We start from the raw sequence: 17,348 nt of genomic DNA on the forward strand, positions 1-17,348 counted from the left end.
TTTCGGCAGTGTTGGACAAACTGGCGCAATAAGCTCATTTTACACTTTTTATCAATAAATCGGTTTTTTAGTAAGTTGGTTGTCTGGCTTTAACCCTTCAATGGGCAGCAGCATATATATCCGCACAAAAAGTTGTTGCAAATCTGGGCAGCACCGTATATATCCGGCTGGCCGGATCAGTTGCCTTTCCCTACTTTCTTTGTGTAAATCTGCCACCCATGCAGTTGACGAGCTCCTCCTTCAATATTCAGAAGAGATCATGCCATTGTAGGATTCTCTATACACTTACACAATACAGAAAGCACACGGTAACAATGCTATTATCTCTTGCATTGTAACTGCTATCTCGAGGAGCAAATGTGCGGTGTTGTGGTGAAAGATTTTTTTCTTTTACTCAATTATTTCTTCTATATTCGATTTTCTTTCGATTTTTTGAAACTTTCGGGTGATAATTAGTTTACTAGATATTTCTATGTGATGTTACGAGCTCCTATATAATTTCATTATTTTCAATCAAATACTCTGTTGTGAATGTGAAAATGTTGATGATCGAGATTTTCATTTTATAATATTGATTTATATCTTTCAATTAAAATAAGGATCTTTTTGTATGAATCCAAAAAAATAGAAAAAAGTTGGTGAAAATGATCATTTCTCATTCCTGGGTTTCATAAAAATTTAAACACTCAGTGAGGCCCATTGTGACTAACCTACAATAGGCCTATTCATGTTGTTGACATATTGTTATGATGGGCAGATATCCAATCACTGAAAATCTGGCTCCCTGCTAGTGAGAATGGGGGGAAAGCATCGTCTTTCCTAAACAGGCCCTGCCCATTTTCAAAGGAGTTATCTAAATATGTGTAACTGTCGAAGTGTTAGGTCCCTATATATACACATTCAGGTATTCATGAGAAATGTTCTTTCTAGACCCCCCCTGACAGGGCCAGAACCAGGGGCGGCTTAAGCAAGGTTGCAAGGGGTACAGTGCACCCGGACAGAGGTTAAAAGAGGATGGTAGCTTGGGCTATTGTTGGACACAAAATATTTACAAAATTTCATACAGTAAAAATTCACTTTACATCACGCTTTTGAGCCATACGTTGACAATGGAGGTGTTGAGCAAACTCGAGGGTAAAGACAAAGCCAGGAACAGTTATACCAGAAATAAAAATGTACTCTATCACAAGGGGCAAGTGTGGTGCCCATTTTGTGCTCTCAAGCAGTAATTTTTCCGAAACAGTCAAACAAACATAAAGGAAATAATTTGGCTTCTGATGTTGTCCTGAAGCATCAGAAACGCCTATGAAATAAATTTCTAAATAATAATTGCTTCGTTATACCTCATCTTTACGGTATGAGTGTAAGTTGTAAGTAATGATGCCTAATCAGTAAATACTTTTCTGTGGATTATCTGGTATAATCAAGAATGGTAAAATAATGAGGGAAAAAAAGACAACTCTGTTTTGAAAGCGAGACATTTTTTTTAAAATCGGAACATGGTCACGTTCATTTTCTCGATGAAGAAAGGTGTGAGGTTCTCTTCTCAAAGCAAAATAGGTTTATCCCAGGGTCTCCTATGATATAGTTCTGTCAGCCTCCCACCAGGATCATCTTTTGGGCGGCGGCGCATAAGGCTTTGCACCTGGGCAGTGGGTAAGCTCCAGCCAGAAGTAGATGGGGCAACTCTTCTGGGCAGCAAAATTTGGAAAGGGGGGGGGGGTGGCAGTTTTAGGTGGGAACAAAGAATACCATAAAAAATGATTGAATTTTCAAGTTGTGAGAGGGGGTGGGCAAAAATGTTTTCCTTACACTGCCTTTGTTTGGCAATGCACTTTGCGAACTCAAATTCCTTCTGTCACTAAAAAAGAATAACACCACATTGCTCTTCTTTGCTCAAACATTCCGCAGACGCAGATGAAAAAATAATTGATTGCCTGTTGAGCGATTTTGTCTGTCAGCCACTAGCACATATCATGTGATTCCGTGTGACTACCTAGGACAAGTCCATTCCACAGCAGGGGTTGCCTTCGTTACACATTCTGCTTTACCTCTACACAAAGTTTTGACACACTCATACAAAAATAAACCAAATGATAACAACTGTCCCGTTTTCAGTTGATCCACCCTTACGCATTAGTTGTGAGCTCAGAAAACCACTCAAGGACAGTGCATGGTGTGGATCCACCTTAAAAATGTTTGAGTATTGGATTTCACGCATGTAGGTGAAATTCAAAAAATTCTAGAAAATATTTCATTTTTTTGACATTGTTATTTGTATTTCTGAAGTCAGTGTCAGCACTGGTTAGAGGTGAACAAGGTGCTACCTTGAGCTTCGCAAAAAAATTTATAATTTTCAATAATATCCTAACCGCTCGACTGCCAGGCAGTGAGTAATTAAGGAATAACGCAATTATTCAATCATTACACGTCACTCATAGTTCCAAAAACATTAACGGTAGATGGCAGCACTACCCAGAGCAAGCATTACACAGGAACTTCAGGATAGGTTCACAATACATACATGCAAAGCTTCCAGCATGGTCCAGGTCTTCTACGACCACCGGCTAGAATCTCTTCATTGAGACAAAGCGGCGGGCCATGATCTGGTTAGGGAGCTATCCTCTTGCTGTGCAGGTCTGGGTTTGAATCCTAGTTCAGGCAGGCTATTAACAGTTACAAATTCCCTGGATAGAGATCATACAGATCTCTTGGAAATACATGAGGATTATGTTATGTACATATTAAAAAAAATTTAATAACAAAATTCAAGTTTTTTTCCCTTCAAAACCATGTAACAGCTTGCTTTATTCCTAGCCCTTTTTACTTCATTTGTAATACTGCATATTTATGTCTATTATTCAAAATTCACTTACCAATTTGCTTATTCATTATTATTTTCTATAGAGTAGAAGAAGAACTATCAAACGCTCAATGCTAAATCAATCATGCGTCAAACCGGAGAGCAAGATCCCCAGTCTGCGATCGAGAGGCGGATATCGGACCGTGGTAATGAAGACATAGAGGAAGAGAGCGCGTCTCTGGTCCACAGAGAAGCGTTACCTGACACATGGTGCCTATCTCCAACTACTAACAGCTCAAGCAATTCCCAACAACGGAGGGAGGATGAAGCAGAAGAAGAGAAATTTGTAGCTTCGAGGTACCACGAAGATCTTCTTCATCAGGTTGGTTCTTATTATCGCGAAGAATCTCTATCTAATATTCAAATTATTAACGCTAGAACAACAGGAATTTTGAGCTATCTAGACACAGTCATTTTGATCTCAATAGAAAAAAAAAACAACATACCATATTTTAAAGTGTATGAGGAACATGGGCGAAGATAGCCATGAAAGGATGGAGAGGCATGATGATGAGGATGCCAATTCACATATACAGTGAAACCTCGTTAGTGCGTCACCTGGTTAGCACGTCACTCCGCTTACCGGATCACTTTTTGGAAGTCCTTATTATCTTCAGGCAGGAAATGGCACAGCTATGGCTTACTCCGTTTAAGGAGTCACTCCGCGTATCAAGTCATATTTTTGCTCTCCCAAGAGTGACTCATTAACGAGGTTTGACTGTATATCCATATACCAGCTCCATCATTGATGCTCCCATTTCTCTGCCCATGATAAGGAATGCCTTGATTTTTTTTGGCTTAAAATTTTGGAAAAAAAGTTGGAAATGTATATAGTACTATCCATGTATAAAAATCCCCCCCCCCTTCCGTTTTTGTAACCCAGTTTTTGGTTAAAAGAGATTCCTTATGCACGTTAAAATATGTTAAATTATTTTTCTTTGCTGAAACTTCTCAAAACAGTATCTATTCAGTTTCCTTGACTTAGTTTTACAATGAACCCTTGTCCAGTTAACCAAAAAAGGTTTGATTATGATTTTTTTGAGCTTGTGTGATTCATAGCTTCATTTTCACTTGGCAGTCTATTAACAAGGTTTGGAGTGTAATACGCTTCCAAAATTTTCAAAGAGGTTGCATGTGTGAAATGCAAAACAGTGAATAGAGTCACTAAATCTTGAGTAATCCAAAATACATACGTAGGATTTTTGATGTCGAATGCATTGTGCTCTAAATGAATCAATTATTTTTGTCAAAAACATCAACGATAACCCATTATCTGGAATGACATAATTTCTGGCAGAAATTTCCTCTGTCTGCACTTTCAATTTTGTGTGTTGTGCATGGTGCTCAAGACCTAGATTTTCTCTGCTTATCAACCACAGAATTATTTTTAATTTTTTCCCTCGGTGGAAAGTATGGTATGTGGTTAGATCTTTATTGGGCCTCTATATAGTGGATTTATAATGTAAAGAAACAAAAAATGATAAGAACTGTCTTGGCCCTCAGGCTGGAGCTCTGTACATGAGTAAAATCATTAAAAATGAAAATTGCGTTGCAGTATCAGTGAATGCAATGCAGTAAAAACACAAAGATCCATAGATATATTTAATTAATTGAATAACATACAACGATGAGTTTCTTCAAAAGTGTACCATTTAATGGTACAAAATGGGTATGAAGATAAACAAACACCTTGATAGAACACCTGTTGCCTTAATATTAATGTTCGTATTGAAGCATGCCAATTGAAGCATGTTTTGCAATCATATTCGTTAAATATCTCTGTATCGTTCTAGTATCGTATCATCATTCTAGGTAGAACTCCATTTTACCACTAGACTAAGAAATCTAGAACATTTGTAATTTCAGAATTTAAGAGCCTTACCAAGATGAGAAAAAAGTCTTGAAATTTCAACAACCTGAGATAGTAGCACTGCGGTCAAAGTGCTACTGTGCAATCATGTATAACACCCCCCCCCCCCCGATTTTTGGAGCCCAGTTTTTGGTGAAAAGGTATCCCTTATACATGCTAAAATATGTTAAATTATTTTCCTTTACTAAACTAATACTCAAAACAGTATCTATTCATTCTCCTTGACTTAGTTTTACAATAAACCCTTGTTCATGTATCAATTTTTTTGGGAATTCCAGACAAAAATGCTTGTAATGTCAAAGACTAACCCTGTGTTTTGTTACTTTGAAAAAAGGTTTAGCTATGATTTTTTGAGCTTGTGTGAATCATGGCTATATTTTCACTTAGCAGTCCATTGACAAGGTTTGGAGTGTAATGCACTTCAAACATCATCCCGACCCAGACTCTCATCACAAGGATTTTCGTTCATACCCTGTCGATGCAGAGTGATGGTTGGCTGAAGTTGGTTTTTTGTGGTTTTCCAAGACATGAATGCGTGCTGGTCTCCCATTTAAAAAAAAGTCACTCTAAGACCTACAACACGACGCTGACGTAACATCAAAATTTGTGCATTTACCATCTTTACTTCAAGATATGGAAGGCAGATGACAGCACCAGCAAGAACGCGAAATAAGCTCAATTCTAACAATACATTAGGGCCACACATACACTCAGAACACACATTCCGACACCTACCGATTCATAAGGAATTCCATAGAGGAATGTTCATGTACAGTTAGGTGGGGGTGGTAGTAGTAAGAATTACAGCTTCCAAGGAAACAGTTATTTTCCGGATATTATGCTGAGGTGAGCTCGGAAAGAAAAGTCATCACGTCTCCGCCGGGACTCGAACCCAGGCCCTCTTGCAAACCGGGCAAGCATGCTACCATCTACACCACTGGAGACACATGAATCTGCCTTCCTAATTTCACGCACTGTGTCGTGAGGCTTCCGTTACAGCTTCCGTCGTTCTAGTGTTAACATAAGCTTACTGATCAGTTCAAGTTATAAGTAAGTTATAGTAAACTTACTTATAAGTAAGTTATAAGTCAATTAAGTTATAAGTAAGAAGTACAGGGTGCCCCATAAATTCTTGAATAGTGTAAAAACTCATTAAAATTGAAGGAACTGGAATATTGCGGTTTGTGACAAAAACATTTTCACAGAGGGTGATTTTTTTTTTGTTTTAAGTGCAGTAAAAAATTCGAAAAATTACTTATACTATTTACAGTGAAACCTCACTACAACAATACTCGATATAATGATAAATCTTCCTACAAATAATATTTTTTCAAGTCTTGTTTGGAAAAGCCTGTAGACACTAATCTTAAACTACCATCTCTCAATATAACGGTAATCTCTCCGCAATAATGGTTTTTCTTAGTCTGCAGAGTATTGTTATATCGAGATTTCACTGTATTTATTTTTTATTGGTCCGTGCATTATTAGCACCACAGTGTTAATTTTTTTTTTTCTGTCAGTTCGCAAAAATTATTTCTAATATTTATTTATAATTGTTTGCCAGCCGGCAAATTATTTCAACCAGTTCACAAAACTATTCAAATTCTTTCACCAGTCTGCAGTTGTGAGATGGTTGAAGAACGCTGTTCTAGCTCTTATATATATTTTCCATTTTCAAACAGGCTGGTGGCAATGGTCCCTTCCAACGCACAGTTATGGTGATGTGTGGCCTAAGCTTAGCATCAGATGCAGTTGAGCTTTTCGCAATACCATATGTGATGCCCAGTGCCGAGCGAGATCTCTGTCTTGGTGAATGTCATAAAAGATGGCTGGGTATGTTTATTTCCTGGACTTGATTCACTTCATCTTTCTGTACATTCGCTGTAGATTGCATTACTGTATTTTTCTATTGTTCCATGAATAGCCATAGGAAATATGAAAAAAGTTACCTATATTTGTTACCTTGCTTTCTATACTAGCTTGATATCCATCTTTGATTATCTTGGCAATATAACTGTGACCGTTAAATTTATAGACTTCAGTAGGATCTTGAGTAAATGGGAGGGGGGGGGGGTCTACGGGTCTGAAGTATGACCTCGCATAATGAGATCCTTGGTTGATGGGGTTAACCACTTGTCGCAACCCACATCTAAATGAGCATCACGTAGCAATAAGACAAGATTATGAACTTAAAATAATTTACTTTTAATGTAACAAAATTTACTGCCTTGTTGATTTATAAATATGCATTGGGTCACTTAAATGATTTGAAAATGTGCTACGGGCCGCTTGAGTAATCTGTAAATTTGTCACGGACCGCTCAGATGAGATGGAACTTCACTGTGGATCACTTAAGTCAGAGGTTCTTAACCTTTCTCTGCTGTGACCCAAAATCAACATGACCAATTTAACGACCCATCAGCTATTTTTAATTTAAAACTTCTTGTTAAATATTTCTGATTAACAAAATGTTTACTTTTTGAACCTAGTTAAACCCAGTCCATGATTTCTTAACAGGTGGGCCAACAGGGCCTGAGCTGAAGGACCTGAATCAAACAGGAGGGGGGGGGGGGTCCAGGTTATTGAAAGCCTTCAATAATCCTCAAAATTATTTCTGTCATAAATTCTGAATTTTCATTAATTTTAGAATTATTTTTCATTAGTTCTTGTGTTTTATTTCATCAACTCTAGAAATATTTCTCTCTTTAATTATCAATTATTTTTTATTAATTTTAGAAATGTTTCCATTAATTTTAGAACTATTTTTCATCAATTATATAATCATTTTTCCATTAATTTAGAAATGTGCATTTTTCCTGGATTTTAAATGAGTTCTTACGGCCCATCTCAGAAGTACCTGCGACCCAAGTTTGGGTTGCGACCTATAGGTTAGGAACCCCAGACTTAAGTGATCTATAAATGTGCAGCGGGTCATTTAAGTGTTCTGTGAGTGTGCTTCAGTGATTTGTAAATATGTGTTGGGCCACTTAAATTATCTGTTAATGTGCAGTGAGACACTTAAATGATTTGGAAATGCATTATAGGCTGCTTGAGTTATCTGTAAATTTGCCACAGGCCCCTTTGGCCACATGGAACTGCACTGTGGATCACTTAGGTGATCTAGAAATGTGGAGCTTAGTTAATATTTACAAAATTATCTTTTTGAAGTTGCGAGCCATCTCAGATTATTCCAAGGGCCATGGGTTGAGTATGTGTTACCTATACCAAAGCCTTCTAGATGAGCACTATGCGATTTTGCTTATTTATCCTATCTGTTGAGCGTCACACAATCACAACAAAAATGCTGACAGTTTGGTTTCTGCCCCTGAGGGCAAGGCTGCCTGAATGAGTTAAGACGCTATTCTTAAGCGATTTTCAGAGCTGCTTTTGATTATTTCAATGAAAGACCAAATTGAAAAATTATATGCATATGTGTTAAGGTTATTTGGTTAAGATGTTACTGACTATGGCAGTTGCATTTAAGCACAAGCCCATGAAAGACTGTCTTCACCCTCTTGTTGGATGTTAATGCAAGTTGGAATTCCTAAATGCTTGCATCAAGACTGGGATTACACTATAAAAGTTCGATAAAAATCTTTCATAAAACTTAAAAAACAACTAATAAGCCTATTGGTTACATTTGCTTGAATGTAACCAAGTATTGTTGCATTTGTCAAGATTTATAAAAGAATTTTTATAAAAGTTTTATATAGTGTAATCCTGGCTTAACACCTGACAAGCTTGCTCATCTTTGTCATTCCAGAAATATTTGAGCCTCTAATATGCAGCCTGCACACAATATCTTTGAAAAAATTGTGGCTGGCTGGCGTGAGAAGAGACGGTTGTGGAACAAATCATTGGAGTTTTTACATTATTTTCTATAGGGAAGTTTGATTTTATGTACGAGTGTTTCTGATTACAAGTGCATTCTTGGAATGAATTATGTTGGTGAACCCCAAAGTTCCACTGTATGCACAATTGTGTAAATTTTTTAAATTACGAGACAAAATTATCACAAGATGATGAGCAGGGTAGTTTCCTGTACATATTGTAAGATAGCCGATTAGGCTAAATGAATAATTAATTCTCAAGAAAGTTTGAAACAAGCAGAACATTGCGTTAGATCTCACCATGGCATCCATCTTGGAGCAGGACCCCTGAGCTAGGACCTTCAGCGAGCTCCCCCTCCCTTTCAGACCAGACTTTTTATGGGCCTCTCTCTATAGTGAATTTATAGCATGAAAAAACAAAAAAATGATGAGAATTGCCCCAGGGCTGGATTCCTGTCAGCTCCACTCTTGTGGGAGCCATGGATCTCACCATTGATAACGCTCCTAATAATGATTGATAAAGGTGCACTGAAATTTTACATTAAAATAATGTTTAAATAAAGGTGTGAATATTATAGCTGAATCTATTGCTGTTCTGTATATTGTATATATATATGGGTTTCTTTTAATAAAATTTTATGATCATTTTGACAGGCATCGCCTCATTAGTTGGTATGGTCATAGGAGGCTTCATATGGGGAACCCTCGGGGACCATCTAGGACGTAGGAGGGCATTGCTCTCAGCTCTTTCAACCAATGCAGTATTTGGAGTAGTGACAGCTTTCATGCCTACTTTCGATTTATTTTTAATTACTCGGCTCTGTAGTGGCATGGGGTAGGTATAATTAATAATGCATTAATTTTTTTTTAAATCCTTGATAGTGAGTTTTTGCCCCCATTCATCTGATACTTTCTAAAATTCGAATTGTTGTTTTTATTCCTCTTTCAGGATTGGTGGTTCTCTTCCTGTGGTGTTTACATACTTTTCAGAGTTTCTCGTGCGTAAGCGCAGAGGATATTATCTTGGCTTGTTACTTCTTTTCTGGGCAGCTGGTGGAATATTTGTCGCTCTTCTGGCTTGGGCGATGCTTCCCAGAACTGGTAAGCTCATGCAAAAATTTTGTTTCTGTATTCTCAGGGGAATTTTTCTTATCACTGAATTCAAATGCCCCACCCCCTACCAAATTAAAATTTAGGCACTAGTTGTGCCTCTTTCTGTAATGTGTTCGTTAAAATTTCTAACAGAATTTGTCAGCCAATTTGTTAAAAATTCTCCAGGGGAATGTTTACAAGACTTGTATACTGTTACACACACAGTGGAACCTCTCGATAACAGACATTATGGGACTGAAAACTTTTCCCGCCAACAGGGAATGTCCATTAATGGATAATTAAATACATTGAGGCCTGCCGACATAATTAAAAAAAATTTCTGATAACTGCAGATTTCAGCTAAAGGGGAGTGTATTGGTTATGAGAGGTTCCACTGTAGTATTCATTTATTCAATAATAGTAGTCGATCTAACTATCGCTACAAAACTTTTCACTGAAATATGGACCGGGACATTGTTTCCTTGGCCAACTAACTGCCCCTATGATGCAAACTGTCTACACAAATGTTACCAAAACTGTCATTTATACAAATGTACAGTCTAAGTTAGGGCTTGACAGATTGAAAAGTAAATTAGGCGACAGTCAAATTTCTTTTTAGCCAAGCATATACAGTGAAATCGGTGTCGGATGGACACTGTATGAGACAGAAAACTGTTTAAAACAGAATCAAAATATAGTCTGTTCAATGATTAATGCTTTGATTTGCACCTTTATAAAGCGGAAATCTGTCTAAAACAAAATATTATTTTGTTGTCTTGATGTTTCGTTTGGTACAAGTTTTACTTGTATTTTCCAAAAACAAGAAGAAAGAAAGACTTCGAAAAAGAATGCTTATTCTTTTTACCCCAGATAGTGTAACCCATTCCCATAGCTGCCAAGTCTCCCGAATTTTAGCTTCATCGCTCGACCTCCCGAAAAGTTCTTAAATCTCCCGAATTTTTATGAAAGTCACAAAAATCCCTAATTGTCCCTAAAAATTCCCTACTTCATTAAAAAAAAATCTCCGCTTATGAAAACAATCCCTAAGGAATTTCTTGTGGGGCATGAAGCCTCTTTTTTTTCCCTTTCGAAATGACGTCACACGTCGTAAATGGGGAAATTCCCTTTTTAAGGAAGTTTTACAAACCCTCTGATGGTAACAAGAAAGTTGTTTGTCTTATCGTGCAGGGAAATGGCTTAGCAGCCAATAGTCCTGGATAATAATTGAAGATTCTAGTGACGCGCATATGGTCAAAATTTCTTTTGTTTAAGTTACGTACGTGCGATATAACAAAACATGAATACTGATAAGCAAAAACATATTTAATCAATTTTAAAGATACTTATTCCGATGAATTTCCTTTCATCAAACGTTCCAGAAGAGGGCTGACTTTTCCTTTTTGTACAAGTTGTGTTACGGACATAAACATCGGTCATGGAAAGACTGCCATCATCACGCATGTGAAATTAAAAAAAAAGCATCGAGCAAGTGTCACAAAAAGTCAGTGTTCTTCAAAAATTGACGGTGTTTTCCTTCATCTTCCGATGATTTTGGGGTCATTCGCTCAGAATGTTTGTTCACACACAGCGTTTCTGATTGAACACAATATTTATTTTTACATCATTGAAGTTTTGGACTCCAATTTCACTAGTTTTTTTGCGTAGGAATTTTATTCCCAAGGGTTTAACTTCCATGTGTGTAAAATCCTTATTTTAATTTAACTTCAGTTTTTGAGTAGGGATTTAATTCCCTACGCTTTAACTTTTATGTTTGGAAAATTCCTATTTTATTTGGAAAAATCCCTATTGTATTTATTAGGGAGTGGTTTTAGCATAAAATACGGGTTTGCGCGAAAATCTCCCGAATTTTCATTTTCAAAAGTTGGCAGCTATGCATTCCTATGTTGATAGACACACTGGAAAAACTTGTGTTGTCCACAGATTCAATTTGGTAATTGCATGTAGAATATTTTAGGTACCAGTACTGATTTCTTAGTCTTCATGGTGGAATTCGTTAGGTCCTTGGTTGAGTGAGACAGCTTGCTACAATACCTTTTCGCAATTCCATCCTCAAAATATCTTGCACCTTCCCTAAACTGCTGTGTCACACCATTTGAGTGTCACCAGTGTACTATTTTCTTATGGAAAATCATACTGTATATAAATAATATAGTTTGCATACCTGTAATTTATTTAACTGACAATTTCTACAAACTAGTCTTTTTACAATTTGTCTAAAATGGAATATTATTTCAGTCTCTTGATTTTTTATTTCTGACTATGGATCGGAAAACTTTATGAACACACAATCTGCAGAAATGAAAGAACTGCATTTAAATACAACAATAAAATTTTTAACATTTTAATTGTTATTTCTCAATTATTAAAGGGAAAAAAAAGCAGTTATTAAAGACTATACTAAGATGTGTTTCTGTCCTTCAGGGTCTGCACTACTGGACTCGAAGCAGTTGCATTTCGGTAGATGGAGGACATTTCTCCTTGCTTGCTCGATTCCTGTTGTTGTGTCTGTGGCTGGGATAATGTACCTCCCTGAATCTCCAAGATTCCTTCTGGAGGTATATATCTGGGATTTTGATTATTTCACTGTAGATTTTTTTCCTTCAAATTTTTCTTTTATTGCCTCACAATTTATGCGCTTTATTAGCAGCTAACATTTAACTGTGAATTTTTGTTTATTAGTCACTTATTTACTAAATCGCTATGGTAGACAGAGATGATCAGAAACACCTAAATATCTCAGTTTTCTCCAGGAGAAAAACGTCCCAGTGTCCTCTATGAGCACCTTGTCGAAATGATAGTTTTCTCACTTAAATTCACATTTGGCATGATTAATCGCAATACATTTTTTAATTTAAATTTTATCACAATCATAAATAATTTGTGTAACTTCATAACTCATTTAAACATTCTAATTTGGATTTTAGGTTGGCAGAAGTAACGAAGCACTTTATGTCTATCGCAAAATACACAGTGGAAATAGTCCGAGGAAATCAGGTGTGGAATATCAGGTAAGGAATGCCTGTAATTTTTGCCTGAAGAGTGTGTATGGTCACAGCGAACTTCCACATAAAAAATATACAATATATAACTGCACTTTTATTGGATGATATCGAAAGACAAACTTAACAGTGTTACCACAAAGGTTCACATGTTTGGTAATCTATAATGACAATTATGATTTTGAAAAGTTCAAAAGGAATTGTGTCCGAAAATTTCAAAGTAGCTGAAAACTTTGTTTTTTTTTTGTTCATGCATGTCAGGCTCACCCACAAAATAGCCTCTACCAGTCAACGCTAGAAGGACTAAGCCGGTCATTTTGACGATTTCGGATCTTGGTCCATTTTCATAGTGAACCAGATTGTTTAACACTTTGAAGACGGGTCAGGGGACTATACCTAGAAAGGCAGTGGGGGTCTGTGTGACTCTCATAACTTTTTCTGGAAATTTTTTAACCTTTTAATATTTTAAAACATGGTATAATATTTTTTAGGACAAAATAGAGTTATAACACAAAGAATTAAGGTTGAAACTATTAAAAAAAAAAAAATTCATTCTTACTGTTATTTATTTTTTTAAGCATTCTGTACATCTTAATATGTGTCAGTGTGGAAGAAACTAGGGACTGGGGTATCTGTATTTTCTGCCCAATAGGATTCCAGCGTTACATCACTTCTAGGTTTTGAATGGGATCAAAAAGCGTAATCTTGCTTTATTTTATTTTTAATTTTTATGCAGTTGGAAGCACCTGACGATGATCTTTCCAAACAGTTTCAACTAAGTTTGTCAATTTAAATATGGAAAAGTTCACATAATTCCAGTGATGTAAAATTAGTATTCATGTAAGCAATGAGTTTTTCGTAAAATATTTTTGAATAACTGACACCCTATTGACAGGGAAGTGTCCCCCAATATCCCATACACTTCTGTTGGCAGCAGTTTCTTCGCAACTGATGGACAATATGTTATTGAGATCTATGATAATTATTTAAATCACTTGACATTTCGGTATAGTTATAGGTTGTTTTTGTGTCTTCAGTGTGCTTTGTGCACCGTTGGAGTATAATTTAATTCTGATTCACACATCCATCATCAGTGCTGTTGCTTGCTTCACTAATGTTTTGCCTTGGATAGTTTTCATTCTCCTCAGAATTCTCATCACCACCACTGCTTCTGAGTTTTTCCCACATAATCTTTGTCAACTTCTGAAAAATTTTCTCTTTGGTGAATTTGCATCTTTTTGCCAATTCTGTGTCAATCATAAGCACGTGAATATTTCTACTTTGCAGATCAAACAGTTTATCAGACAAAATGACAAAAAATACTTACAACAAAAGCTGACACCTGCTGACCGAAAAAAATTGTAAAAAAGTCTCACACGAATAGGGATTACATTGTATTTGATGAACAAAAAGACTATCAGAAGGATTTTGACCTTACAAAAATTAATTGTAACAATGTTGGTAGTATTATACCAACAATATGCAAATGTATTCTAAAATATATGGGAGGGTCAGTGCCTTCCGTCTTTCTAAACATATTGGTTTGTATCTCCCTCCATTGTTAAGAAATATAATGAAAAAAGCTTTAGTGTACAATAACAGATAAACATAACAGCTTAAATTTTATTTTAAAAAATACTGATGATTGATAATAGTAACAAAATGCTTAACAAATGATGGATAAAAGTATGCAATACCGATTACACAAATAAGATGGAAAGTGAAGGTACACATAACTTGATATTAAATAATTCTTTGTGCTACTTTATATTAAAATAAAAAAGGTAAAAGATTATTTTAAAAATAACATAAATTCAAAAATGAATGATGGTTGCCATGTGCCAGCAGACAATAGATTATTTTTGTAAACCTACTGGATGGACACCTTAGTCCCTTGGGGTCACAGTGAATGTTCCTAATCTGTGTATTCATGTGTGTTTTTTGTTTTTGTTTTCGTCTTTTGTATCAGACTGTACTTGGAGTGTTATTGTCAAATAGAAAAAAAAAATTACTTTACTGGTCAAATGATCTGAATATTATAATCAATACTTTTTTTACAATTCATGCCTCTCACAGAGTTGAAACTGATTAACGTTTTGTTGCATTTCATTCTTTTTTTTATTTTTTGGCGCATGCAGTTGACAGAAATGGTGTTGCCAGGCAAGTACCCAGTCCGTCCAGTTACAATTCCATCCAAGAGAGGTTTCTTTCACGAGACAAAGACTGTGGTCCACACTGTAAGTGACCTATTTTTATATTGATCTATTTATACAGTAAAACCTGTAATTAACAGCCACTAACGGGACCAGGAGAATGTTGCCATTATTGGGAATGGCCATTTTATTTCCAAAAAAACACAACTAAAAGTTGTGATCTATACAAAATGATAATCTGTTCTGTAATTGTGATTGCAATCTTCTATATAAATGTGAAAGTATGTATGTACATTTATTCTTTATACAAATCTACAATTTTAGACCGATCATCACCAGATTTTGCATATGTACCAAACAGCCCCAAAGCAGAATATGCCAAAATCTGTGGCGTACGTCGCAGAACAACTAATTCTACTTCAAAACAATCTGGAAGAATTTTAAGAAAGCACTATGTAAAAAACACTATTATAGGAACTTTTACTGCAGAACATTTCCAGTCAGCCGAGGGCTCATTGCAGAACAATACAAAACATTCTGCTTTGGGGCCAAACAGAACCAGGATTGAACCATAAGCTACTTTAAAAGTTCATCAGAGCTGGGCAAATGCCTAAAATGCGCGAAAAACAATCAAGCAACAATGGTTTCTGGGCCCCAACAGTTACTTTCAGAATATTTTCTTTGGTTAGAGATGTGAGGTGAGAATATCCTCCTAGATGTAAAAATTGGAGAATAATCGAAAATATTCATTTTTCTTTTAAATAATTTAATTTTTTTTACTAATTTTGTTTCTATTGTGAAATATAAATCAGTTTTTATTGCCTGAAACATTTACAACAAAACAATTTTTGGTATAATCATCCCCTAATGACAACTTTTAGTTCGAATATTCGGAGAATATTCTCCAGGTCATGATGAGAGGTTTTAAAAGTTTGGTTATAAAGATTTTAGAAACCATTAAATTAAAACATTAAAAAAAAATTTTTAAATTAGATAAATTTTCAGGAATAAGTTCACAACAAATCAAAGTTGATTGATAAAGGAAGCTATTCTTATATAATCACCTTCATTCTAAAAAGACACAGAACTGTTGTTTTCTTCAATTCACATACACTTAAATTTTGTATCAATCACATTTCTTTAAAAGTTGTGCAATTCAGCCCCATGTTGGTTTAACTTTCTTGCTTTCAAACTTCAATATTGTGGTCTACAAACTTCAATATACCCATCTTCTTGACGGGAAGAGAGACAGGGACAGAGAATATAAAAGGACTACCATTATAAATTACTGGAGAATATTATCTTATTGTATATATACTGGAGAATCAAAAATAATAATTATTCTCAAGTTATTTATTGAGATTATTTATTATAATACATGTTATTACATATATTCTTGATAATACTCTCTGGAAAGATTTCGGTAACTGAAGAATATTCTCATCGAGGAGAATATTCTCTGGAAGGACTATTATTAAGAACTTCAGAATAATTCTTATTATTTTCTATAAGAATATTCCCTGGTAATTTATGAAAGTAGTCCTTCCAGAGAATATTCTCAAGGATATTGTATGTAACTATATTATAAATAGTAATAGTAGCTATAAAGCAAAATTTCTACAGTTCTTTCAAGGTTTTCACAGTATCTCACCCTACACTGTTTTTTCTTCTGAAAATGACAACTTCATCCTTCTTTTTGACTTTCTCTAAAATACTCAATGAGAGTGTCCATATCTGTCTCGTGCCAGGTTCAGTTTGCACATTGTCGTCTATGTTTACGTAATTCTCAGCATTGTGAGATCACGGACAGCAGCTTGAATGCAATTTTGTAAATCTTGCATGTATAATTTGGAAATTCAACTTTTACACTGATTTCTCCCATAGAGAATCCTGCTTTTACGAAAGATTTTGTAACAATTTCAGGAAGCAACTGCCTTATTACATATAGCTTATTAAAATCACAGCAAGAATGGAAACAATTTTTGTTAATGTAGGAGCCGGTGATGTAGAACTCATATTGGTCAGCAGAGATTGCATAAAAAAATTGTGGTAGAGTGCTTCTCAACATTTTGTGCGATTCCCTTGGCCTATTGGTTGTGAAACAGCAGAAGTGTTTGTGTGAAATTTTCCTTTAAAGGTTAAAATTCTCCTTTTCATTTCCATGTTAGACAGTTTCTGTTCAACCCAGGTTTTTCAATGTGTATTTTAGCATTGAAATCACAGGACCAAGATTTTTTTCCGTTGTAAACAGGTTTCCGCTTAATACAGATTCCGTTAAAGACAGGTTTTACTGTATTAAAATATCTGATTATATTGATACTGTAATATTGGTTAATAATAATTGGTTAATCGAGAGGGCCGCAACTGGAGGAGATCAGGTGAATCTGGTGCCCTGGGCATGGAACCAGAGGGGCGTGCAAATTTCACCCATTGGTCTCTCTTTTAACTTTACAAGGTGATGCCAGAATGCATGCTTGCCCTGGTTGACCAAGCATCTAGTTGCAGCCCTGTTAATTGATT

At 35.6% G+C, this 17,348-nt stretch overlaps 1 protein-coding gene across 2 annotated transcripts in view; it reads left to right on the plus strand.

Annotated features, from left to right (window-relative positions):
- The window catches only part of LOC149071025 (synaptic vesicle glycoprotein 2C-like), a 32,801-nt gene that overhangs the window by 2,793 nt on the left and 12,660 nt on the right, over positions 1–17,348 (plus strand). For both annotated transcript variants that reach the window (XM_089248610.1, XM_089248611.1), the window contains exons 3-9: positions 2,908–3,185; positions 6,416–6,566; positions 9,218–9,398; positions 9,513–9,664; positions 12,098–12,231; positions 12,601–12,684; positions 14,814–14,912. In XM_089248610.1, the coding sequence (XP_089104736.1) occupies positions 2,949–3,185; positions 6,416–6,566; positions 9,218–9,398; positions 9,513–9,664; positions 12,098–12,231; positions 12,601–12,684; positions 14,814–14,912 (1,038 nt within the window). In that variant the 5' untranslated portion in view covers positions 2,908–2,948. The remainder of the gene's footprint in view (positions 1–2,907; positions 3,186–6,415; positions 6,567–9,217; positions 9,399–9,512; positions 9,665–12,097; positions 12,232–12,600; positions 12,685–14,813; positions 14,913–17,348) is intronic.

Source organism: Pholcus phalangioides, unplaced genomic scaffold (assembly GCF_987345545.1).
Source record: "Pholcus phalangioides strain wild (caught in Gottingen) unplaced genomic scaffold, Ppha-v1.0 ptg000020l_1, whole genome shotgun sequence".
NCBI classification, from domain to species: domain Eukaryota; kingdom Metazoa; phylum Arthropoda; class Arachnida; order Araneae; family Pholcidae; genus Pholcus; species Pholcus phalangioides.